The following is a 26,547-nucleotide window of genomic DNA, read 5'->3' as shown; positions in this document are numbered from 1 at the left end:
AAAGAGATTGAGGGTGTTTATGGTTTCTGTATATTAGTCTGGAGTGGAGGCGCAATGGCCCAGTGGTTAGGGCAGTGGACTCACGGTCATAGGATCGCAGTTTCGATTCCCAGACCGGGTGTTGTGAGTGTTTATTGAGCGAAAACACCTAAAGCTCCACGAGGCTCTGGCAGGGGATGGTCGCGAACCCTGCTGTACTCTTTCACCACAACTTTCTCTCACTCTTCCTGTTCCTGTTGTGCCTGTAATTCAAAGGGTCAGCCTTGTCACACTGTGTCACGCTGAATATCCCCGAGAACTACATTAAGGGTACACGTATCTGTGGAGTGCTCAGCCACTTGCACGTTAACTTCACGAGCAGGCTGTTCTGTTGATCGGACCAACTGGAACCCTCGACGTTGTAAGCGATGGAGTGCCAACAACAACACAACATTAGTCTGGAATACAAGGAGGTGAAACAAAAGTTGGTGCAAAGAGTTGAAAATAGTAAAGCATTTGGCTTTTGTAACTTCAGAATGGGGATGTGGGATGAGTGTGAGAGCAATGAGGAGCTGTGAGTGTTGAAGTTTCTGTGAGCAATGACTTTGTAGAGGGGAGAAGTGAGATATTTATTTGTTCTTAGCATAGGATGAGATATGATCAGATCTGCTGGTGGTTTGAGGATTTCAGAGAGTAATAGGAGGGAGACTTTTAGTCAGGGAAACTGAAAGGTTTTATTGCTGACTTTTTGGTGAGAGTCAGGGAGAGTGGAGTCTATATGTGCACAAACACCACCATATGAAGTGAAATATACTTATTATAGTAGTTATTATACCGTAACTTACATTTTCAGATCTAGTTCATGTATCTATAGAAAATGTTCACACACACTTTCTGTTAGCAGTGTGTGTGAGTGGTGGTGGTGGTGTTGGTGGTGGCGACAGACAAAGATACAAGAAGAAAACAATGGAGCAACTGAAAGTTATTTTTGTGTTGAATAGATCTGTAAATTTGCAGACAGCAGTGGCTAAATATCAAGACAGTCATTACTGGTAGCTAATTTTAGATCATATATCCTTGTAACTACTGAATAGCATCAAATATTGGTTTAATGACCAATTTTCTTTCTTTCCTTCCTTCTCTCTTTCTGGTTTTATCTCTACTCTTCCCTCTCTCTCTTTCTGAAGCATTCAAGCATCTATGTGTGTATAAGTGTATATACACATTTGTGTATGTACACATACACACACACTCACACACACACACACACTCACGTATTTATATGTAACTACACATTTGTGTATGTACACACTCACACACACACACACACACTCTCTCACACACACACACACACACACACACACACACACTCACGTATTTATATATAACTAGCTGCAAGACAATTGTTGGTAAGGAGATTCAATAGGAACAGCATGAACAACATGATGAGAAGAGTGAGAGTGGTAGGAATGAGGTCTGGGAGATAGGTGAGTACTGGGAGTGAGAGTGTGATGTGAAGGGTTGAGAATGCTCTGGGAGAGAGAGACAGTGACGGGAGAAATGGATGTCAATAATAAGTGATAGGGGAGGAAGGAGAGACAGTGATGGCTAGCAATAAAGAAGGGTTGATGATAAAGTGGGTAGAACTGAATACAGATAGAGCCAATGCCATATAATCTGTCATTACACAAGTGGTATGATGGGAGAGAGATGGTGATAGCTGGGAGGCACATTGATAGAAGTAGCCATGAGTGAAAAATGAGAGTATAATGAAGAGAAGAGGTGAGTGATGCATGGAGTCTTAATGTGAACATACTGGTTGAGAAAGACCCAAATGCAAATCCTATACATCCCAATCTCCATTATCATTTTTACATCTGTTTATCTAGAGCTCGTCACAAGTCACGGTCCTTTGTTTTCTCTTCCATGAATTTCATCCTTTTGAGATCAGTCTTCCCATTTGATGCCATCTCTTCTTTGACCTCTTTCTCCCACGGGTTCCATCCATCTGGAGCACTCAGTACTTCTTAACACAACTAGCATCCTCTATACCACTTTCTGCATGGAGATATCAATTTTTATCCATGATTAAAAAAAAAAAAAGAAACGATTGGCATTTATTTCACAATGTTTCTAAATTCTTATGCAAACAACATACAGTGGGGGGGGGGGGGGCAGTTGATTAGATCGACCCCAGTATGCAACTGGTACTTAATTTAGCAACCCCGAAAGAATGAAAGGCAAAGTCGACCTCGGTGGAATTTGAACTCAGAACGTTTTTGCCGCTTTAGAAAGAATATATATTGAACACAACTGAACAACTTCCTTTGTCAGCTGCCTATTGTATGTCAATGTAATTTCAGCAGTTTATGGCAAAACCACTACTTCTGATAGTGTTACACAGCCTTAGAAAATGTAGTCCAATGCTGTTTCAAAATATGCAAATAAAATGCTTGTACCCAGTCTAAAAATCACAAATGTATAAAACTTTTATAAATCAACATACAGAATAAAGCTAAAACATATAAATAAATAATAATCTAATATAATAAATGCGTAAACTAATTTCTGGGTGTCAGTGTGTCACACTTTGACCCCAGCTCTCACTATTCAGTGACACTTCTGCATGCTGGGGTAAGAATAATAGAGACTGTGAGAGCAGTGGAGAAGGCAGAGAGAGAGAGAGACAGACAGACAGACAGAGAAAGAGAGAGAGAGAAAGGAAGAAAGAAAAAGAGAGGGAGAGAAAGAGAGACAAAAAAATTTAGGGAGAGTTGATGATGTTTTATTAAAAGTGGTAGTGTTGATGATGGCAATGGGAGTAATAATAAGAGAGAGAAAGAGGGAGATGATGTACAACTTTCATGGACAGAAATTTCTGTGGTCAGCATACTGAACCAACTACTGAACACTCATTTTTGTTATAATTTTTTGCTTTCTGTAATACATATATATGTGTATGTGTGTACACACACACACACACATATAATACACTTTAATTGAAATACAGTTTCCCCAAAATTAAACATATCTAATATAATAAATGTGAATGTCAGTGTGTCAGAGTAAATTAAAAACATTCTGGGCCAATTCTGGACCTGTAATCCTGAAATTTTGGATTCCTATGTTTTCATTACTGCAGTTGTTTTTGGCGATTTTTTTTTTTTTTTTTTTTTTTTTACATGACTTTTAGTGATGAATATGATCATCCTTGGGATATGACTCTGGAGGAAGCAATTGTAACAAATTCTCCAAAACAAGTCAGAAATCTGTTTGCACGTCTTCCCATTCAGGGTTAGTTGCTTTAAAGCTACATACTAGCATAGAAGCCACCCAATAGGGTAACTTTTAAGCTAGTTACTAATATATCAACTTATATAAATTAGATGCTAATAGATAAAACATAAGAAACATACTACAATAAGCAATAAATCATAAGCACTAATATACAAGATGAAGATTAAAACTTACAAATAATTAATTATTAATAAACTAACTTATATAAACTTATTTAAATACTAATAAATAAAACATTGGAAACAGCTTTATTCAAAGAAATAAGACATTGATATATCAAGATAAAAGAAGAGGCTACATGATCACCTTCTGGTTATAGATTACATTACCAGAGAGCTAATTTTCATCTGTACAACCTATGTAAGCTCTTGCATATAAAAGAAAGACTATTCTTCAAACTGGAACTTGTGGAGGGACATAAAACACCAAAGCAGAAGAGATCATCATTTGAAATGAGGAGAGAGAGACTAACAATCCTGTGGGTGACATTTCATATGTTTGTTTTTTTAAATTCACAATTAGGATCATTATCAGCAAAAATCTGCAGACCTTCCCCTGTCAATATCATAACCATATTCTTTACAATTAACTAAAGAGCAGCAGGTGAAACTTCCATGTCCTCTTCTTACCCTGCAACTCACCCTAGTTCTTATAATATCAGCTTCTCATTAGACAAACATTCTTTATGGTACTCTTGTAACTCAGTGTTATCATTTTGGTTGTATATGATTAAACAACATATGAACAAGCTATTGTAAATACCTGGTTATTTTTCTTTTTTTACAAACTGTTCTTCTACTCATGTTTATCAAAGTTTTTATTTAGAATTAAACTTCAATGATAAAAGACCTAAATTATGTCTTTTTCCTCAGTTAGCACAGGGACTTTAGCCCAAGTAGTCTCCCCTCCCTTCAACAATTCACCTTTAAAACTAACTCATTTTCAATGTGTTTTTTTTATTACTAATTTTCAGAAATTCAGATTCATTAATCATGTGTGTCTTAAAAGAATGTAGCTGTTGCCTATCTTCTTACCAAGACTTACTGATAAAAAAAACTTTTGACTTTCATGAATGCATATCAAGGTTATTCAATGCAACATTAAATTTTAACACTCCTAGCTTTTGAAGGTAAATAAATGAATAATAAGTCAATCAGTTTCTTGACCTGTTTGAATTAATGTTCATGTAGTTTCAGTGGTGTAAGCTATACAAAGTATTATTTAGTAGCTACTTTTTATCTGCATGCTCAAGATAGCAATAGCAAATAGTATAACCAGTTGTCTTGAAAACTGAAAATTGTAATTCATACTTGAGTTGCTAGGTTAGTTGAAAAATATATAATATTAAATAGCACCACACTTTTCTAAGCATGCAGGGTTAACTCAGTACACTTGATGTTTGATCTCATATTTATATACATGTCTAAATATTTTGGAGTGATTATTTGACTAGAATGAAAGAGTGAAGTTTTTGAATACCAAAGTTTTTTGTACTAGATTCAAATATTGCATAGGTAGGGTTTGAGTGAAATGTCTGAGTGTTGATTTAGAGTTATATGTATGTTATCTGGCTAGGAGGCCTCTTGTATAGCAGACGACAAGATGAGTTAGAGTTTAATTCAGCATTCATTCATTACATTTAATAGTTCAGTGACATCTTTCTGTATCATCTATGTCTGTTTACGAATTTCAATCTCTTACAGTGTCTACTCATTGATTTGAATTCTATAAATAGCATAAATCTAACATTGCCAATTATATAAACATTATCTATAAAATGGTCCTCATTGCTGTCTCATGTAGTTAGTTCTAGTTTGTTTATTTCTTCAATCTGTCTACAGATTCATTAGGTCATCACTCTGTTAACCACCAAGCTAGCTAATGACCTAACTTGCTACAACTCTTAATACAGAAGTGTTTATGATGAAGCCATTTGGATTTCAATCTGGTAGCAACAATAGTGGTGACACTAATTAGTGGAGGTGGGGAACAAAAAAGTACCAAAGACAAAATTTGCTACTTGAAAAATAAGACTAAATGAACTGCAAGTGAGGTTTTTTTATTTTTTTCATATACTTGGATTATTATATTGCTAACTTCAGAATACATAGTCTGAGTTGATGTGACTAAAATTCAAACTGTTCTAAAACTTTGTTTTGAACTGTACCTACCACCTGCTTTTAATGTACAAATGTTTAGAAAAGAAATATAATAAAAAGCTTTGTCCTGTCAAAAACCTGTCATAATAACTAGAATATATTTTTCTCTTAACTTCAACCATTAGAATTGTAATTTCCTTTTGATTTATGCTGTCTACTTCCCCCATAATTTTGCCATATCTTATCTCTCTCTCTCTCTCTCTCTCTCTCTCTCTCTCTCTCTCTCTCTCTCTCTCTCTCTCTCTCTCTCTCTCTCTCTCTCTCTCTCTCTCTCTCTATCTATCTATCTATATATATATATATATATATATATATATATATATATATATATATATATAAGTCTGTTATAATAATATTGAGTCATACCATAAATAATTCAGTTTTTTTCAATTACATGAAATAAAAGTTGGAGGGGGCAGGATAAACTACCTGTGTCACCTTGCTATAAAAGCAGGTAGTAATTTTACCTTTTCCTTACTCTTAGTGCAAGTTTTGAAGAGTACAGTTCAATTTTAGCAGTTATTTTTTCAAAGTTATAATGGAAGTGACAAAGGAGCATATTTGGCTTATTTTGCTTTATGAGTTCAATAAAGGCAACAACAGAAAGTGTGAGGAATATTAATGCAGTAAATGGGGATCGGACAATAAACGGTAGTTCCAGAAACCACACCCTAGAAGACAAGCCTCATCCTGGAAGATCTGTAGAGCTCAACAAGGATGTCCTACAAATTCTGGTGGAACAAAATCCCATCGTAACTGTTGAGGAACTAGCAGCTTTTGATCATTCAACCATTCATAGACACCTGACCTGCGTGCCATTAGAAAAGTCAGCAAATTGGGTCAATGGGTTCCTCACAAACTTTCTGAGTCTAATCGCGCACAGGGAGTAAATGTGTGCTCTTCTTTGCTGTCATGTCTGATGAGTGAACTTTTTCTGGACTGAATAGTGACTGGTGATGAGAAATGGGTTCACTATAAAAATGTCAAACTCCAAAGACAGTGGGTAGGGAAAGGAGAAACACTGGCACCCCAAGCTAAAGAAGGCCTTCACTCATGTAAGGTGTTGTTATCTGTTTGGTGGGATATGAAAGGTTTAGTCCACTTTGAACTTTTAAACCCAAACCAAATGATAACAAAGAGGTTTATTGCGAGCAGCTTAAGTCAGTGCTAGAAGAAAAAATGACCACCTTTGGTTTCAAAACAAAAGGTGTTCTTCCATCAAGAGAATGCTCATCCGCATACAGTGAGGATGACATTCCAAAGGCTGGAGCAGTTTGAGTGGGAAACAATGCCCCATCCACCATATTCGCTGGATATTGCCTCATCTGATTATCGTTTATTCCACAATCTTCAAAATTATTTGGACAGAGAAAATATAAATTCTGTAGATGAGGTCAGAACAGTACTGGAGGAGTATTTTTCATCACAGACAAGTGAATTTTGGAAGAGGGGCCATGCAAATCTACCAGATAGATGGAAGAGCATTGTAGTAAAGAACTTTGTTTATCTTAATTTTGAAAAATAAAAGAAGTATATAAATACAGTATTTTTACTCAAAATTTGATGTTTACTAAGGGAAATATCAGTAACTATTTGTTTATAACACTAGTTACAAAAACTAAAAATTTCTTCCTCTTACCCTTTTATATTTATTTACATTGTTAATATTTATTTTAGCTTGTTGAATTTCAGACCAAGTGAGCCTGTTTTCTGATTGGGTAGTATTCAGAAGAGTGATACTGCCCATGACCCTTACCAGACCCTCTCAGACTGGTTAAATCAATGCAGTTGTGTTTATCTTGAATTTCTGTAGATCGAAGTTTGAAGTGAAAATGGGAGGTGGAAGTGAGTTCTAGGGAAGCACAAATCCATGAAGGAAAGATTTTGTTACAGATTTGTCTGTTATAAATATGTTTACCAATGTTTATAAGGTTTATTATCATTTCGTACAGAATATGTAAGTGTTTAAGTATATTACTGAGAAATAGATGGGGTATAGTACTGTAGGTATGGTTTCTTTTTTTAATAATGTCAGTATGTTTGTGCAGATAAATAAGACAAGGTTGTTTAGCACAGACAACCTCAATCAATCAGGCCTATAATCAAAAGTATTCCAGCTGTGACCCTTTTCTTTTTTATCAGACATATTTTATCCAGGATCATACCATCCAATGTGTTCTTTCCTTTTTAAGGTGGTAGTGTGTGATTTGAAGGATATTTGGCTGCTATTTGTGATCAGATTGCTAATGTCAGAAGTAAAAGCATGACGTCTTCTTGTTGAGCATCAGTAATTGAAGTTTCTGCATTTAGTAACTGTATTACAAGTGAGTTGTATCTGGAATACAGCTAACTGAGCCACTTGAGTAAAGTGTAATGAGTGGGGTAATTCTACAAAGTTCGTTCAAATCCTCTTGGCAAGCTTCCAGTAAATTTGGCTGAAGTTTGAGAAGCAAAAGAGCTTGCAAACTATGTGATACATGAAAACATTTTGTTCTTTGAATGGTCATCTTTCTGGTGGTGGTGATAGTGTTGCAATTTTTCAACCCTCTGATCATGTAAACCTGAACTTAAAAACATTCCAGCCATGGTCATCTAGTCTTTTTTGATAGTTTATCCAGAACTACATGATCCAATATCCAATTTGTCTAGTGTCTTTCCTATTTCAAGAAGGCAGGTATGATTTAAGTGAGATTTGGTTGCTGTTTCCTGCAGATCAAATGACTATGTAGAGGTTTTCTATTGGCTCAAACCAAGGAAAGTTGTATGTAATGAGATGACCAAAACATTTGAAATAAATGTCCTTTCTGTAGGGTGACAGACTAAGTTTGTACAATGCCTAACCCAAATATCATATTCTCTTTTGAAATTCTTCTTTGTTTTTATGTCACACTGATATTTTAAGCTCGGACAGTTCATGTGTGTTCACTCTAGATTAAATCACGAAATATGAAAAAGCAATTGAAATGTATACTTTAATGGGCTCTATGTTTTTCAACTTTTCACTTACATATGAACTTAGAGACTTATAAGTTTACCTTTTCTTATTTGACTTAAAATTTTAATTCTTAACAAAGGCACAAAACCATACATTTATGGGTGGTATGGTCAAACATCAGCATCAGTATTTCACTAATACTTATTAACTACTGAAGAATAAGAGGCAAAGTCTATTTCAATGCAATTCAAACTCAAACCATGAAGAGATGTCTGTCAATACCACAAAGCATTTTCTCCCCACTCTGCCTGTTCTGTCATCACTTGAATAAAACATTAAAAGTAGATTTTTTTTGTTTTGTTTATATTTTAATCTTTTTGTAATGTGTATTGATAAACTTTCTTAGGAGGATATTAATTCAAATTTGGTTTTAAAATAAAAATTAGTCATAATTCCATTGTTCAATTCTTTTGTATACTAGAAGAGGGATCAGATGTAATGTGGATGAGGACAGTTGCATAAAGGAGTCTCGATCATTAAATGTGGCTAGAACTTCTGGAAAAGGGAGAACCAAGAAGACATGGGATACAATAGTAAAGACCAACCTCAGGCTGTTGAGCCTCACAGAGATGATAAAGGACTGAGATGATCAGCAACTTGCTGTGCTCAAGAGGACTTGTCCATCTCAGCAAAAATGAGATCCTAATAGCATATTATTAATGTCTCTGCCCCACACTCTATCTATACTTGTCAAGCCTTCCTCACAACTCATCTTCATAAGACTATTTCCTCAGCTGCAGTAAATATATAAGGGCAGAACTGTACATATTTTGTACTCTTTCTGAGCTACTAGTTATCCTTCTACTTGGAACTGCTTCCCTTGTCACCCATCTTGCACTTCCAACATCATCCCTTATCACTTTATTTCCCTTGAACACCCTTTCAAATTTGCTACCGACCACTCCATCGTTTTTGTCATTGCATCCATCCCTACATGCTTCTGACTTCCATTTCTGTCACTGTGCATCTTCACATCATCTCCTACATTTCACATTTCTCATTATTTCTCATTTGTCTATAGTTTTATTGTACTGTTACTCTCTACCTCCCGCTTTTTATGTATTGCCACCCAACACCTCCTCCTTGACCCACTCCTATTTTCCTTCATCTCCCCCCTTAACTGAGATTCATCACTGACCATGCCTCCACCCTTGTTTACCATTCACTGCATTTGTTTCTGTCCTCATTTCTACTATCTGTCACTCTCCTGCCACACTTTTAAACCTACCTACCTACCTAACTATCCTTGACTCTTTATCCCTACTCTCTCTTAACTCTGTCATGCCGTATTCTCATTATAGCAGGAATAGCTTAAATGTCATTTCAAGGTGATAAAATAGTAAAATTAGACTACTGATCATGTTGCAACTTTGTAGTCAAGTGTGTTTATGACTCATTGTTAATAGTGTCCTCCATAGCTGTTATTCATTTTTGTATTTAATTGAGAAAAAAACCGATTTAGCAATGAAATGAGCATGTGATGAACCTAGCACTTTGTCTTGTGAACAAGCAAGGCCTAGACTTTTAGCAGTTGAAATTATTAATATTTATTCTTTGGACAAAGGGTTTACACTTACACTAACAATGGGAGTGATTCAGACAATCAAATTAGTGAAAATGATGAGGAAAGTAGCAATATGGGTGAGGGAAAGGCCTATTTTTGTTATTCTCCTGAAGTAAAAAAATTCAGGAGAATAATGATAACCTTTCCTTCAGCTACAATATTTGTTCACCCAAATCACTACTTACCTCATCAATTTCACCAATTTGATTGTCTGAGTCCCTCTCTTGAGCTGTATATGCAACTTTATTTTTTTACTCCCAGGTGGAGGGTAATGTTAGACACAGAGACCCAGGTCTAAGGGTGTTAATCTACCCTCTTGTATCTTGTGGGTACACCCTAACTCTTAATTTCCATCATCCTTTCTCCCTTACCTGCTTGTGTACGAATATATCATCTGTACAGCAAGACACCTATTTCTATCATACTCTATCATACTTAACAAAAGAAGGGAAATGACTTCAACTATAAATTAGAACCAAATAGACATTACTTGTGAAAAGCTATTCAAATTTATCATATTCACTAATATTCTATTTGATTAACATAGTGACAAATCTGCCTTTGCAGATCAGTCAAACTCAAACATAAATGACAAAATGAACATTGGATAATACATGCACATACTATATATATATATATCATCAAAATTATTTCTAAATGATAAAATATGAAAAACCCAAAACAAAGAATTGCAAGTAGGTCAGCCTAGCTTCACTGCAGAATATTATTTTTCTAGTCCCCATCTCACCCCATGTCCTATTTGAGCAAACCTATGACCAAAGGAATTTCTGCTGTAAACATCACATTTTTTTTTCTTCTTTCTCACTTTTTTTTTTTAAATGTTCCCTTGATACGTAATCCAATGTGTGTGTGTGTGTGTGTGTGTGTGCGTGTGCTGTTACTGTATTATTTCTATCCATTAATTTCTTGCCCTACTTGTATTTTGTTGTCCTTCTCATTTTGTCCTTGTTTAACCATCACCTCAGTGATATTCCCTATATCACCGGTGCAACCAGACAAGCAGTATCATGGAATTTAAAATCTTAAAAAAACTGGAGCAACATGAAATGAAGTGTTTTACTTAAGAATCAAAAGCACAATCATAAGAGGAGTCCAACATGCTAATCACTAAGTCATGCATCTCCATAAAGGATGAGGTAGAGGAAAGTGGTCAGCAGTGTTTTGTAATAAGAAATGGGGAATCCATAAAACTGTTTAAAAATGATCTATGTCGACTCATGGTTATTGTTTTAAATTCTCAAAGTGGATGGTACTGCCCCCTGGGGTGGTCAAGAATTTTATGTATTCTGGAGATAAACAAGCTGGGTGGAGTAATAGATACTGTTGTTTTCAGATTTTGTCTCATTGAAATGTTATCTTTAAAAAAAACCAAAAAAAACAAAAACAGTATCATTATTAACTGCTTGTTAGCCATAATCACAATAGCAACAATATCAATAACAATGATAACAATAACAACACCATCAAAAATAATAGACTTCAAATATATACCACCTAGACTTGAAAATTATAATCAATAAACAAGAGTATAATAAAAAAAAAAACATTAAAATTATATGTGTTTTTCAGTACATGCAATCAAAGCAGCCACTGCACTTGTAGTGTTAGGTAATATCCTTACTTGTGTATATATTTGTACATGTGGTGTATTTAATTTTGCTAAATCACAACAAAGGCTGTTGACAAATATTAGGTAAAAGGAAATGAATGATAGTTAGAAAAAAGAAGTTTGAGAAGTTCTGTATTAAATTGTTATTTATTTTCTAGAGTATGCTTCAAGCAGGAATTAACTGTTGTTGGAAAAGAGAAGCAAAATAAGGTGGTGATGTGGAATGTATACTTGACATATTTAGGTTGTGATGAAATATTGTTTTGTAGAACTGTAAAACTGCATGTAATAATCACTAAGTAGAGTTTATATCCATGTCTTAATCTAATGTAAAATGGCATCATAAATCTTTCCTTATGTCTGACACTTCTTCGAATGATTTGGTTATTTTATTTCAGTTTATGGGCATTTGCTAATGAAAACTGCTACATAAAAATAATATATGGAAGCTGTTATAAGGTTACAATGGAAATTTGCTATTGTAAATCATAAAAGAGTATTGCTGTTGGCTATTATTATGCCAATGTGTTAGATAATGTCTATTTATTTAGAATTTGTTCTTGCTCTTGAAGATCCCATTTTGATTTTCTAATATGATATCACATAGGACTACATTTTCCAGTATGTTCTTCCTTAAGGAATTGTTTTGAAGGTGATTTCAGTGCTGTTTTTAGCAGATTAAACAGTTAGGAAGTGGTTTCTTTTCATCTTCAATGATTTTTTTTTTTTTGATCTAGTGAAGGTAAGTTTGGTTGCTTTTAATATGAGCATAGAAGTCAGGTTTATTGCACAACAGTTAGATATCTAATTCTTGTGTAATAAAGATTACTAATAATAGTGTTGTGATATATGTGGCTTTAGTGACAGACAACACATTGTAATGTCAAGGGAAATAAAATAATAAAGACAGTGATGAGATCATATGCAATACTGTACTAGTGAAAGTGATGCCACTTAATGAATCAAAGCCATAAATCTTATAACTCACATCAATCGGTAGAATAAGGAGATAGTAACTATACTCTGCAAGTGTGTCTAACATCAGTCTTTCTGGCAAGAAAACTCACACTAAAGTAACTAATGTAGTATATGTACTGTCTGCCCACATCTGGAAGCTTAGAAAAACTAAAGAATAATGCATGAGATTGGCAAAATCAGTAGAGTATCAGCTAAAAGTCCTTGCAGCACCTTATGACGGCTTATATTTTGATTTTAGATCAAGTTGAGGATAACTGCCTTTCATCTATATGAGGATAGTAGTTGGATGGGATGGAAGTGGGTGTGGGGAAATACCAGCCAAATATTGGGTTGATTTAATTTGTTTATCTGTGTAAGTGTTGTTTGTACAGTGTATTCACATACATGTGTGTACATATCTAAACAATTCCCATGGATCACATTGAGTCTAGTTGTCAAAACTAATAATTGTTACTGGTGACAGCCAAAAAGCAATCATCACAAATGCTTGGCTGCATTTGTATCTCTTGACTTCTCGTCTTTTTACCTTGATGATAGCTTATATTAGGGCGCACTTACAATTAATAAACTTTCATTGGTCAGGTTAATGATAAATCATCAGTGGATTTGATGTGTGACTGAAAAAAAATTAGTGGTCAGCTTTTTTCTGATGTCCTGAAGTTTTTGCTGTTATCATGGGTCAGTTTCAAGTGATCAGTTGTTTATCAAAAATTTCCTGAATGGAAATAAGCAGTCCCAGTTTCAAATTTAGGCATATATTTATAAATGTGTCACTGTAGGTTATGAATGGGGTGTTATACATGTGGGTGGAATACAGGAAAATGAACAATGCTGTCTTGTAATAGACACACTACCTTGAGTTTGACATGAATTAATGTGCAGAGTGAAAATTACTGTCTACAGAACAAACATAAAAACTGGCTGTTGTCACATTGATGTTTGTGAAGTGTGCAGGTGAAAGCACAAAGAAAAAGGCAAAAAAGAGCCCACGAGAAAATGTTAATATTTATGTTGGTATGTGCACAAAGAACAGTATTTGTATTCATGTTAAAATGTATATGGCTGCATTCACAAACAAAGCGAAACAAAAGGCCTGCTGTGTAAAGAAATATTAAAGAAGGAAAAAGACAAACTTGTCACAGTACAGTCTGTTGCAATTAACTGGGTAATGGTTCTGAAATAAAAAATTTTTAAGGACATGCAAAAAGAATGTTTATGAAGAATCTATGTATCTATGTGCATTGAATCAAAGTGAAAGAGACAGTTGATTCTGTATCTTTGAATGTAGGTGCAGGTCAGGTATTTACATTTAGGTGTTTGTCTATGTTGAACTTCCATACTTTCAGTTGTGTAGTCTTTAAGGGTGCAAAACTGTAGTGCTATACAGAAAGATTAAAACCAACAGCTTAACTACAGAGCCTTTCCCATGCCCACCCCTCTCTTGCCTGCATTTGTTTCTTGTCTTTTCTTCTCTTCTTTTTGCTTTCATGAAAGCTTATGGTTCACTGACTTCTAGTCAGCAACTTTAATTGATCAAGTAATGAAGTTAATGACGAACTATTCAGTGGTTTGGGGTTTAGTCTCATTGCATGACATCTTCGTCATTTGGTCATTTTTCTTTTCTGTAACCCCAGACCAATCAGAGCCTTGTGAGTGGATTTGATAGACAGAAACTGAAAAGTCGGTGAGCTGGCAGAAACGTTAGCACGCCGGGCGAAATGCTTTGTGGTATTTCGTCCGCCGCTGCGTTCTGAGTTCAAATTCTGCCGAGGTCGACTTTGCCTTTCATCCTTTCAGAGTCTATAAATTAAGTACCAGTTATGCACTGGGTCAATGTAATCGACTTAATCCGTTTGTCTTTCCTTGTTTGTCCCCTCTGTGTTTAGCCCCTTGTGGGCAATAAAGAAATAAGAAACTGAAAAAGTCTTTGTGAGCGTGTGTGTGTGTGTCTACATATAGATAGGTAAATAGATATGTATATGTATTCATGTGTGTGTGTTTGTGTTTTCTTGTCTTTACCTCACACAGTAGTTGCAAATGAGCATCATCATCATGTCCTTTGTTCTTAATCTTCCTTGAAGACATGTCCAGCCATGAGGGAAGATATTAATTTGCAGGGAAATAGGCGAGAATTGGTGATAAGAAGGGTATCAGACTATAGAAAATCTGCCTCAGTGAATTCCATCTGACGTATCCAAGGTTGGAAAAATGGATACCAGAATAATTTAAATGTATGTATGATGTATATATGATAATTGTTACTTAAATCAATGTGGATTCATAGATGTAGTTCATAGACAACAAAAGGTGTCTCCAATATAGTTTCTAAGCTTGCTTTCATATTTTTTTTTACAGTAAAAATATGATAAACGCCCAGCTTGGTCGTTAACAAGAGTCTTAATATGGTAGCTTTATTTTTACCTGTTCATTTGAAACTAGATATACCTGTGGTGAATATTGGTAACCAATATACAAAACTGGCAGGGGTGGTGGTGACCTAACATTGTTGATGTATGTTATATAAAGTTTTGAGTGAATCTTGCATGAAAATTACTTGAAAAGAATAACTTAATTTTATTGTTTTATAGATTGTTTTACTTTTCAGTAGCCAAGCTTTTGTTTTTGACAGCTGTTATAGTGTATATTGATAAGTAACATTTGTGGAAGATGTGGAAGTAACTCTATGGATCTGAACAGTTAAATGATTATAATTCTCATTTGTTGATTTGTCATTAGTAAAATACTGGATTGGTTAGTATGTGGAAAAATACAAAATAGAGCTATTTGTATTTAGTAGAGACAGGTATGTTTTCATGGAGCTTAATAGTTTATGTATACAACCAGATGTTTTATTTTGTTAATGCATCATTTGAAAATTACTGCTTTACAAAACTATATCTAACCTGTCTTCTGTTGCTATTAAAACATTGACCTCATTTCTGTATTTAATGGCTGTATCATCAGCAAATTTCAGACACAAGTAATATCTAGCTAAGTGGCCTTCAGTATCATAGAAATCAATAATTTCAGTGAGTTAAGTAACCTTTTTTTTTTACACTAAATCCATTGAAGTTATTGATTTTTTAATTTTTATTTTAATTTTGTAAAGATTTTAGTATCTGCCTTTGTTATCTAATGTTTCCTTAGTGACAGCTATGAAGTGAGAATTACTGCCAATCTTTCAATAGTTTAATGTTAAGATTTATAGTTAATTTTGAAAGTACTTTTTTTGCAAGGTTAGTAATCTATTCTGGGAAGACTACAAAATTATGTGAAGTTGGTATTTTGTTAGAGAAATAACCTAAGACAGCAGAATACTGGTTATAGCTATTCTACTATATCTAGTTCTAAATTCTTTTTGATTGTGAGTTCAAGTTCCATCTTAGTCAGTTGAGTTTTATTGGTATCAATTATACAGGGTGTCCCAAAATTAAGGCAACCAACTTTATTCAATTTTGTCAAAGCAAAATATCGTTATATTTTGGATCTGAGCATTGCAATGCAATGGTAAAGGAAACACAATTATGACACTACCACATTTATTTGATATGACCACCTCTGTTTTGAATTTCAGCCTTAAGTCTTGGTGCGAATGTTTCACACATGGCATGCAGCTGTTCTTGCAGAATTGAAGCCCATTCCTGACACAGTTTTGCCTTTAGTGTGTCAAGCGAAGTATGAGGAGTGCTTGAGATTCTTAATTGCCCAAATAGACCAAACAGAAAAATCCATCGGGTTGAGATTGGAACATCTTGAGGGTCATACATCCTTGCCTATGAACGATGGAATGTTTATCTGAATCCAGTGTTGTGTCTGTTTGGAGCTGTAGGATGATGCCGAGTCCTGAAAGTGCTCATTCATCCATGGAAGCATTCAGATTCCAGAATGTTGTTAATATGACACTGGGTGTTAATTTTAACACCTGAGGACAGAAAAACGAAGGGAGACCTTCCAGTGGCTTTAACAGCTGCCCAAACCACAACTGACTGTGAATTTTGACATGAGTCTATCCTTGACGGAGCCAGACATACTCCAAAGTTGGTCATCCTGGCAGTTTACTGTATTTGATGTCAAATTTCTGTTCATCAGTGAACACCAGGTTGGGCAGCATGCCTTCAACAATCTGATGCAGGATAAGACAACTTCTCTCTCATGGCCTTATAAACTTGCATGAGTTCGTAACAGCATAACATCTTGTAGGGGTGGGTCATGAGATCCTCCTTCGGCACTTGATACATCAATGTTTGGCTTATTTGCTGTGACAGGCAGTTTTCTAACAGAATGATGAGGATTTTGCTGTTTATTTTTGTGGTATTTTTGATAAGCCGAGGGGTCTGCAGACTTCTTTTTTAGCCATGTCCAGGTCAGTCAGCAGTGGAATCAGTCTCTTGAAATTTTTTGACAATTTTCCAGATTGTTATCCAGTTAATCTTAAGCTTTATTGCTATAGCTTATTAGTTTTGCCTCCTTTGTGGAGGGCTGTGATTGTATTTCAGTCTGTAGCCATTATCTAATTTATAAATCTAAATTCATTTAGTCTGAAACAAAAAGAAGACACACTAAGCTTTTATAATAATGTATAATTTTCATATCTTATCACATTTATTGGTAGTTTAAGACCCAAAACTTCAGTTGCCTTAATTTTAGGACACTTTGTATATGGAGGGAAGAAGTGAGGGTTAAAATTAACATGTCTCTATCCCTTAAAAATTTAACTTTATAATTAGTCAAAAGAAACAAACTTTTTGTTTTAAGAGACACTAGTTTGGAATTTATGATACATACTCAAGCTATAGCAAAGTTTCTGAACAATACAGTTTGGAGAATGGAGAATTTTATTTATTTCATTCACAGTCTGTAAACATAGATACAGCAAGAATCCTAATTAGGAGAAAGCCAACTGCAAGATTGGCTCAATAAGTTCAATAAAACAAAGGTTTTTGTTATTATATTAGTGATTACTTCAGCCAGAGTACTTTTTGGTATTGAAAATAAATTCCTGTAAGTGTTAATACACATATTTAGGCTGTGCTGGAAATATGAAGTTTCAAAAGAAGTACCAAGAATTGCTCTACTTTACTGTAAACAATATAAAATGTTCTTTCTATTTAGCTTTTTTCTGAAAAGGTTAGAAAAATATTTACTGATAAATTTGATTAAATGGTGTTAAACCTGTTTTCTCTCACAATAATATACAGATGATTAAACAGAAAATTGGTTTTAAATTATTTTGTAAATTTATGTAAAAGAATGATATATTTTGTTTAAGACAGCAGAATACTGGTTTTAGGTATTTTACTGTATCTAATTCTAAATTCCTTATGATTGTAAGAACAAAAATACTGGCAGCAACCTTGCTCTTTGTGCTCCTTTAGAATATCTGTGAGAATGAGTGTAAAGGATTACGGGAAAACCATCCCCCCAAATTGATTAATACTTTTGTTAGTAGTTGAGATGATAATTCTTCTTTCAATAACTCCATGGCCTCCATCAAGGACAAACTTCTTAATTCCATTAAGAAGAATCTTATCCTAACAGATTTCACTAAGGAAATCCACCAAGAAAGTCTGACTCTCACCTCTGCTAAGATTAACTCCATTCCATCAAACTCTGTCAACCATATTCACAAACTCTATTAACGAACTTTATTAACCATATTGCATTCTCAAAAGTTCCAAAGAAAACACCAAGAACAACATCTAGATTGTTTCAATCTTTGATAGATATCCCAAACTACAACAAATTGCTATCATTTCATCATTCATATGATTTAAGGTGGCAAGCTGGCAGAACTGTTAGCATACTGGGCAAAATGCTTAGTGGTACTTCATCCATCTTTACATTCTGAGTTCAGATCCACCAAGGTCAACTTTACCTTCCATCCTTTCAGGGTCGATAAAATAAATACCATTGAACACTGGGGTCAATGTAATCAATTTACTCCTTCCTCAACAATTGCTGGCCTTGTGCCAAAATTAGAAACCAATATGACTTAGCATTTATCATTGATTAGTTTTGGTCAGTTAATATTTTCAAATGCTAATGTTTTTCTATTTTTCTTACAGGCACACCTGAAAGACAGCCATCAGCTCATGGTTGTGCACTGGGCAGGTAAAAATAGCAGAGTGATTGTAGCCTTAACTAAAGACTCCAAACCAACAGCCAAAGCATCTTCCAGCAATGTATTCATATCATATAATTATGGCAAAGACTTTGAAAATGTTAGCTACAAGTTGACATCAGACAACAATGTGTCAGCTATTCACCAGTTTCATAATCACCCACGACAGAACAGCCATGTAAGTTTCTATGCTTCTCCAAATCTTTTCATACTTTATTATAGTTTAATATGCTCATGGTGTCAGTGTATGAACATGAATGTGTGTGTATATAATTATGAATACAGTTTATGACTGTATTTTATACATCAGCTGTTTGTTTGAGTGTTGGTATATATTTGGGTTCATTTATTTCTAACCTATGTTATTTATTTTTAAAAAAATTTCAAAGTAAATTAACCATCCTTCTTTTGGCCTCAGGCTGATTCCTCAGTAAAAAATTTGATATTCATCTTTTAGTTATCTTGGCCTTGTCTGCTGTGTACTTACATGAACACTCATACAAAATAAGACATTTGTGTGGAAGTATAATTACCATCATTATTGTTTATCTTCCTGACATCTTATTTAATTAACTGACATTAAGAAACTCATCACAAACTATTGTTAAATCACTTTTACACAAGTCCAAAATATTTTCCTGGAGTTTTTTCATATTATAGACTTAATCAGTTACCCCAGTTTAATAACACCATCTGGTCCTAAGGTGTCATTAGTGGAGTCCAGGATCTGATCCTTTCTGAGAATAACTTCCTCCATTATTGAAAAAGTATGATTCTTTTATTTGTGTGTGTGTATATATATATATATATATATATATATATATATATATATTCATTCATATCTTTTCTTGTTATTGCAGTATGTATTTGTGGATATAACTTATAACGTCACATTTTTCACACGAGACTATGGAAAGGCTTTCATTAAGCATCCTGTACCTTTTTGCCCCAGAGTATTGGCCTTTCATTCTTCGAATCCAGAAATACTTCTTGGCATGGATGATGATGATTCACAGAGAAAAGTAAGTTGCTATTGTGTATATAGATATTCATCTAGTTCAACCAATCGGAAACTCGTCTGTTGTGGCCTGGGGAAGTGTAATAAATAAGAGAAAATTAAAATCAAAACTCTGATGGATATGTACCTGAAAGCTACTCATTGCTATTTATCACTTAGCTAACAGCATCTCTTTACATGGCGTCTATGCCTCTCACAAGCTATGCAACTACATCTAGTTTTATTAGTGATCACTGGGTCTGTCAGAGGCCTTTTCCAGATCAATAAATGCAAAGCGCAGTGGCTTGCTCTTTGCTAAAACCTTCATAAGTAATTGTTTCACATGGAAGAAGGCACTAACAGTACACTGTCCTAGCACAAACCTGAATTGTATCTGATCTAAGCAAATTTCCTTTGTAATTACTTGCGCTTATAACTTGAAAATTTTAAGCACAAACATTTTAGTTTGTATCAGGTTATTCGTGCTTCATTTAATGAATTTTGTTTTGCAGGCAAATTGTTTTTTATATCTGAATATGTTCCTTCTACAAACCACTGTTAAACATTACAATTGATGTTTGTTTCCAGTGTATATAGAGAGGTATAAATATGAACAATATGTTGGTATAGTAAAGAAATTACCATTAATTTTCGTAACAAACAATGTGACCTACACAAAATGTTAGCCCCCTCTTCACATGGCACACCATTGTCTGAAGGCAGCTGTTGGTAGGTGTTTTTCACATTGTCATTGGCATCAGGTGTATGTGCATAAACAGAGATCAGTGTCATAAAGGTGGTAGTAGAGATTGGTATTTAGAGAATTATAAGCTGTTCATTGATGGCAGAAGGTTTCAGACGGTGTTCCCTTACAAGCTTGGATTTTACAGCAAAAGCGACTCTGTGAGTTTTTCTCTCTCCTTCTTTCCCTTTCCAGAAGAAGGTCTAACCCAAACCTATCTCTTCAGGCTTTCCTTCCCCAGAAAGACGTGTTTCACTAAGGGCAGCAATGTCGATGTTAAATCTCGCTAGTTCTTTGGAGACAGCTGTTCTACGTTCTGGTCTCCTGTGTCTTGAGGATCAAGGAGCATTCACATGTTCCATGTTCTAATGGTTAATTTAATAATTTATTTTATTTAATTTCTGTTGCTCTTTGACCACTTGAATGGGTGTCCTGCTGGACGTGACTTACCAGCCAGGATTCTATGGTAGCATCTGATATTTAGCCCACCATTTCTAGGGCCTTCCCCATTCAGGGTGAGTAGTGGTGTTCCCAAATAGGCCTACCTAGTTGCAGATGTAGGACCGAGTCCCTGAGTTGTCACCAGGTCCCAGGAAGGCGATCATCTTGCATCTGCTACCTACGTGCAGGTCCAGACTAGGAGCTTCTAGTTTCACCAAAACCTCTTCCCACTATCCTTACCCCATTGCTGTTGGGCTTTTATAAAGAAAAACGAGTGAGGAGAAGAGTTGAATCAAAAAGAAATCCGTCAATGGTGTGAGTTTGTTTAGGGTGGAGATCTCCTTGCCAAGGGGGTCCCCATGCACTATGGCCCAAAATCCTTCTGCCACAAGAATACCTGGAGTGACATGCAGAAGATGGGTTGCACCGGAATGCCACTAGCTCTAATGTCATTAGAGTTGCACCTTTCTAGCCAGCCCACCTGGCATCACCCTCTTCTGCTCGGATCAATCATTGAGTTCAGGGACCAAACATTCTAGTAGGTATCTTTAAGATATTAGAATAAAATGGTACTACAGAGTTTGAACACATAAATCACAAACTATGAATTCAATACCTATGTCATTAAAAATACTTTTGGTATAACCCTATCATAAAGAGTTAAAAATAAACTTTTCTTTTACAATTTTAGAATTATTCAGAGTAACATGTGGCTTGTTGATTTTGGTATTACTTTGGATTTTTTTTTTTGTTTCAGTTATATTTAACAAAGAATTTTGGAGATTCTTGGACTCTAGTGCAAGAAAATGTGAAAGCCTTCTTTTGGTAACTAATTATGAACTTTTATGCTCTCTTGTATTTATTTACTTATTTATCTTTGTTAGTTTTGGTTGAATGTTTCTGCAAATCTTGATGATTATTTACAAAACTTACAGGTAATTGTCTTTATTTTCAGCTAGGTTGGGCATAACAATTTTATTCTCACTGGGCCAGTTTATTTATAACACACAGTTCATTGCAGCTGGAGTGCTATTATTATTGATAAATTTATGTTAACTTGCTATTTAGACATTAGATTAGAGTTTAAGACCTGTTTTGATTCCTGACAAAAGTTTATCCATTTCACATATTTGCTAACATTCTTAAGAAAGGCATTAATATTAAATCATCTGATCTTTCTCCTATCCTTTCTAGACAATGAGATAGTGATAGTTGAATAAGATTACTCTTCAGTTTGAACTCTTGAAGGTCAAGTATAGGTAGAAAAACTTGGGCTGGTAAGGAGTTCCCAAGTTCTTGAGTGGAATGATCTTATTAAGTGCTTATTATGAAGTAAGAGGAGAAACAGATGAGATGATTGGCTCTACGTGAATGTTATATATTGTTAGCAAGTTCAGACTTCACATTGGGCTACTTTCTTAGCCATTTGGGCTACTTTCTTATCATACAATATAACTGTGATAAAAAATTTGAGATTTAGATTTAGTAAGACAAATAATTTCTGAGATAGGATAGTAACCTAAGACTATCAATGAAATATTTCAACATATTAAACATTTCAGATTGTTAAATCTTTGTTTAAAATGTTGTTTTATTATTAATTCTTGAACAAGGATTTCTTTTGCAGTTGAAAAATCCTTTTTGTAAAGAGAGGGGTATAGTGAGTTGTAAAATCCCAGTATCTTATGGTATTTATTTCAGTAACAATAAGCAGCTAAAAAGTAAAAGAAATTTTTGCATAACTGTCAAGAATCTAGCAATTATTTTAACAAGTCAAATCAAAAACATGAAGGCATTGCCCATGATATGTAAACACTCACAAACTGGTGAATTTGTTATGGCTTATGCTTGTGTCAATGTTTACAGGAAAAACATAATTGTTGAAAACACTAGGATCTAGTCTAAATTCTTGCAACAGAATGAATTAAAAGCAATCTGGCTTCATGTTGACTGCACCAAGAAAATACTAAATGTTTCTTGCATCATTGTTTATAATAAAGAATATATATATTTTTTTATTACTATCAAAATTACTGATAAGGCAATGGAGACAGTTAAAACAATGGCACTGGATTAAATGATTTATAGTTGTAAACTAAGTCAATTTTTCTTTTATCCTTCTGTGATCAAGGAAATAAATATTAGTCAAGTCCCAGGGTTAATGAAATTGACAACATCTCACTCCCTCAAAATATATGATATTTTGGATTCCATCATTGAACAGATTTCTCTTTTCCCTCTCACATTGTTGCTTTATCATTATGTATAATATCATTTTACGTAAAAAAATATTAGCAGTTATTTCATGTTCACATGAACAAACCTATTACTTGATTCAATGTCCTTTTATTTTTCCTTTATTATAGGGGTCAAGGGAAATATGATAATCCCAACAATATCTACGTGGAACGAATAGAACCCAATGGCCACAGTACTGTTGTCCTTTCAACAAACTTTTTCTTAGGAAGTCAACTGGCCCTTATATCAGGAGTTGAAGATTTTGAGATCAAGGACAACTACATGTTTGCAACAAAGAAAATTGTTAGTATATTTTAAGTTGCCTTAAATGACTTGAGAAAGATTTTTTTTATCATTAATTGATATAAATTTTTTAATTTTAAATTAAAAGTATACCTTTCTTAGGCTTAAATGATAGAAAAATGCATGAGGAATTCAGAATCACTGGTCGCATTGAACAAAATTTAGTAGAAGAAGAGTTATGAGTAAAATGTTACAAAATTTCATGTCAGTAAGTAAGAGAGTAAGGGAGTAATTCTTCACCTATAAGAATAAGGAATATATTTCTAAAATTAATGTTTACTTTCTAAGGTGGCAGGCTGGCAGAAACATTAGTGCGCCGGGTGAAATGCTTAACAGTATTTTCGTATGTCTTTACGTTTTTGAGTTCAAATTTTGCCAAGGTCAACTTTGATGTACAGATTATTTAATTAATTTTTTTAACTAAACACTTTCAAACTTCCGATACTGGTAGAATATGTCACATAGAACAGGGTTTATTCTTAACGTTTTTGACAAAATTTTGTATTTTAGAAGCGGTATTTCGTCTGTCTTTACATTCTGATTTCAAATTCTGCCGAGATCGACTTTGCCTTTCATCCATTTCGGATCTATTCAATTAGACGTATCGATTATTTAATTAAATTTTTTTAGCTAAACACTTTCAAGCTTCCAATACTGGTAGAATGTATCACATAGAGCAGGGTTTACTCTTAACGTTTTTGACAAAATTTTATATTTTAGAAGTTATTTCGTCAGAAGTTACAGTGACAATGGACAAATTCGTGTTTGATAAGTGCCAATACACGAAACTCTCAGTTTTTGACTTACTCTCTAACTTCTGCCAATGATGTATATACATATTACATATATGTGTAAAAAAATTTCATCATGCAATCGAACCAATGAAAGAGCCTCTACCTGGTCGCTTGACACGCTAAAAATAGCAGCCAAAGTATCCCCCTACCTAAATCACATGCCCATTGTATGTAATGTCCTAGATTATCCCTAAAAAGACAGTTTGCTGTCTTTGGAATGTCTTTGATGATACGTTTGCAGTATCAGGGTTTATTTGAGGCTAAATAACAACAACATTATGGTCAATTTCTATATTAACACCACCACAATTTTCACTTAGAAAAAAAAAAAATTGATTTTTTGCATGGAATCAAGTACCCTGACCTCCTAATATGCTGCAAATCCTTTATTTTGGTTTGGAAAAAATGAAGTGGCGGGGTTCCCTCCTAATCCCGGAATCATTGGGAATTTTTTTTTTTTGTTGAATGAATTCCTGTGACCTCCTAATATTGCAAAATTAGGTTACTTAAAGTGAGCCTGGTAACTGATGGTTTTGGGGTCTTGTTGTTTGTAACTTTTGGTGAGCCATGGTGCAACCAACAACATGGTAAAAATCCCTGTCATTAATTTGGTGTGGAAGGGTAATATCAAATAATTCGATCACAACATATATTTAAATTAAACATGAAAAAAATTGAAATATTATCATCACTTACATGGAAAAATTGAAATATTATCTTTCAGTATTTTATAAAGTAAAATCTTAAATTATTAGTTGACACATTATTAATTATCTTATAACAGCAATGCCTGTAAAAATCATGGATTACATGGAAAAATGCAAGCATGAAAAGTAATATTCTTAAGACTATAAACCTGGAAAAGTACAGGACAAGTTATTACACCTGTAAAAGTATAGGACAAGCTATTACTTCTAGTAAAGTAAAGAATAAGAAACTTTTTAGTTAAAATATTGCAGCTAAAATTAAAATTTGAATATTAAAAATTATTTTATTATAGTTTACAAATAACACTATACTTATTTAAATACAATTTGGCTAATTTACTACCTTAAATACAGAAAAAAGTGACTAATTAGACAAACTTACAAATTAGGCGAACAGTTTTGTACAATAAATTTAAAAGATGAGAACTGTAAAGAGTGATAAATTAGAAGAACTGGCATTCTTTGCCGCAATATTTTAAGTAAAAAGTTTCTTATTCTTTACTTTACTAGAACTAATAGCTTGTTCTATACTTTTACAGGTGTAATAACTTGTCCTGTACTTTTCCAGGTTTATAATCTTAAGAATATGACTTTTGTGCTTGCATTTTTCCATGTAATAACATCTAGATTACCTCCAATTACAGTACATCAGGAAAGAATACTATAGATAATGTTGTTCTCCATATCCCTAAAAGAAAGTGATGGTTGCAGCTGAAATATTTATAACCAAATGTCTGCTCAAGCAAGGTTTCATATAAAGAGCCAAGGTGAATTTTGCTATCATGTTGGCTTGACTGGAATCTGACTATTCACTTCCTTTCTTTCTATTTTTATAAGGTTGAAAAAAAAAATCATTTTGTTTCTACTATTGAAATGCTTGTCATAGCACTCAGAACTTGAATGCATCGGCCCCTGCATGTAAGTCTTAGGAAAAAGATTTGGCAACTGTATTCAATTATTTGAATGATATAAGTTGAGAGGATTCAACAAGAAAAGTAGCATTCATATAACATGTCAATTGAAAAAATGTTGCCTGACAACTAGAAAAGCCTTTCTGTTTAAACAGTAGTCATTGGTAGATGTTATGTAGTATTGTAGGAATTTATGTCAGGATTAGAATAACATGGCAGTATATGAATTAGGAGTTGTTGACAGGTTCAAGTACATAATGCAGTTGACTGTAGTGCAGTATGGTTATTTAGACAAAGATCGGCTCTAACTAAGCCAATGGTATTGCTGTTGTCATCATCCTGTCTTTTATTCAGACATAATGTATCTAGACTAAATATACTTTCAGCTTTAAGACAGAATGATATAATTTGAGAGAGATTTGACTGCTATTTCTACCAGGTCAAACAATTATAGAGAAGTTCTTTCATTACGTTGTAGTTATAATACATGGTCAAGTCTTGTTTGATAAAAGTGATTTTGTCAACGGCAGATTTGAGTGTCACATAATATGTAAGAGTCAGTGACCAGGTACAGTACAAGTATTGTGTCAGTTATAGATTGAATATATTATGGTAGAAAAATATTGGTTTCAAATTTTAGCACAAGGCCAGCAATTTCAGTGGAGAGGGTAAATCAATTATAATGGCCCTA

At 34.1% G+C, this 26,547-nt stretch overlaps 1 protein-coding gene across 2 annotated transcripts in view; it reads left to right on the top strand.

Annotated features, from left to right (window-relative positions):
• The window catches only part of LOC106867861 (sortilin-related receptor), a 131,455-nt gene that overhangs the window by 29,975 nt on the left and 74,933 nt on the right, over positions 1-26,547 (top strand). For both annotated transcript variants that reach the window (XM_014912905.3, XM_014912904.3), the window contains exons 2-5: positions 18,668-18,901; positions 19,584-19,745; positions 21,661-21,728; positions 23,270-23,444. In XM_014912905.3, coding sequence (XP_014768391.2) covers positions 18,668-18,901; positions 19,584-19,745; positions 21,661-21,728; positions 23,270-23,444 — 639 coding nt within the window. The remainder of the gene's footprint in view (positions 1-18,667; positions 18,902-19,583; positions 19,746-21,660; positions 21,729-23,269; positions 23,445-26,547) is intronic.

Source organism: Octopus bimaculoides, chromosome 5 (assembly GCF_046866305.1).
Source record: "Octopus bimaculoides isolate indiv1 chromosome 5, ASM4686630v1, whole genome shotgun sequence".
In the NCBI taxonomy this organism is placed as follows: Eukaryota; Metazoa; Mollusca; class Cephalopoda; order Octopoda; family Octopodidae; genus Octopus; species Octopus bimaculoides.
The sequence above is the reverse complement of the archived record's forward strand: the minus strand, read 5'-3'. Positions and strand labels throughout refer to the sequence as shown.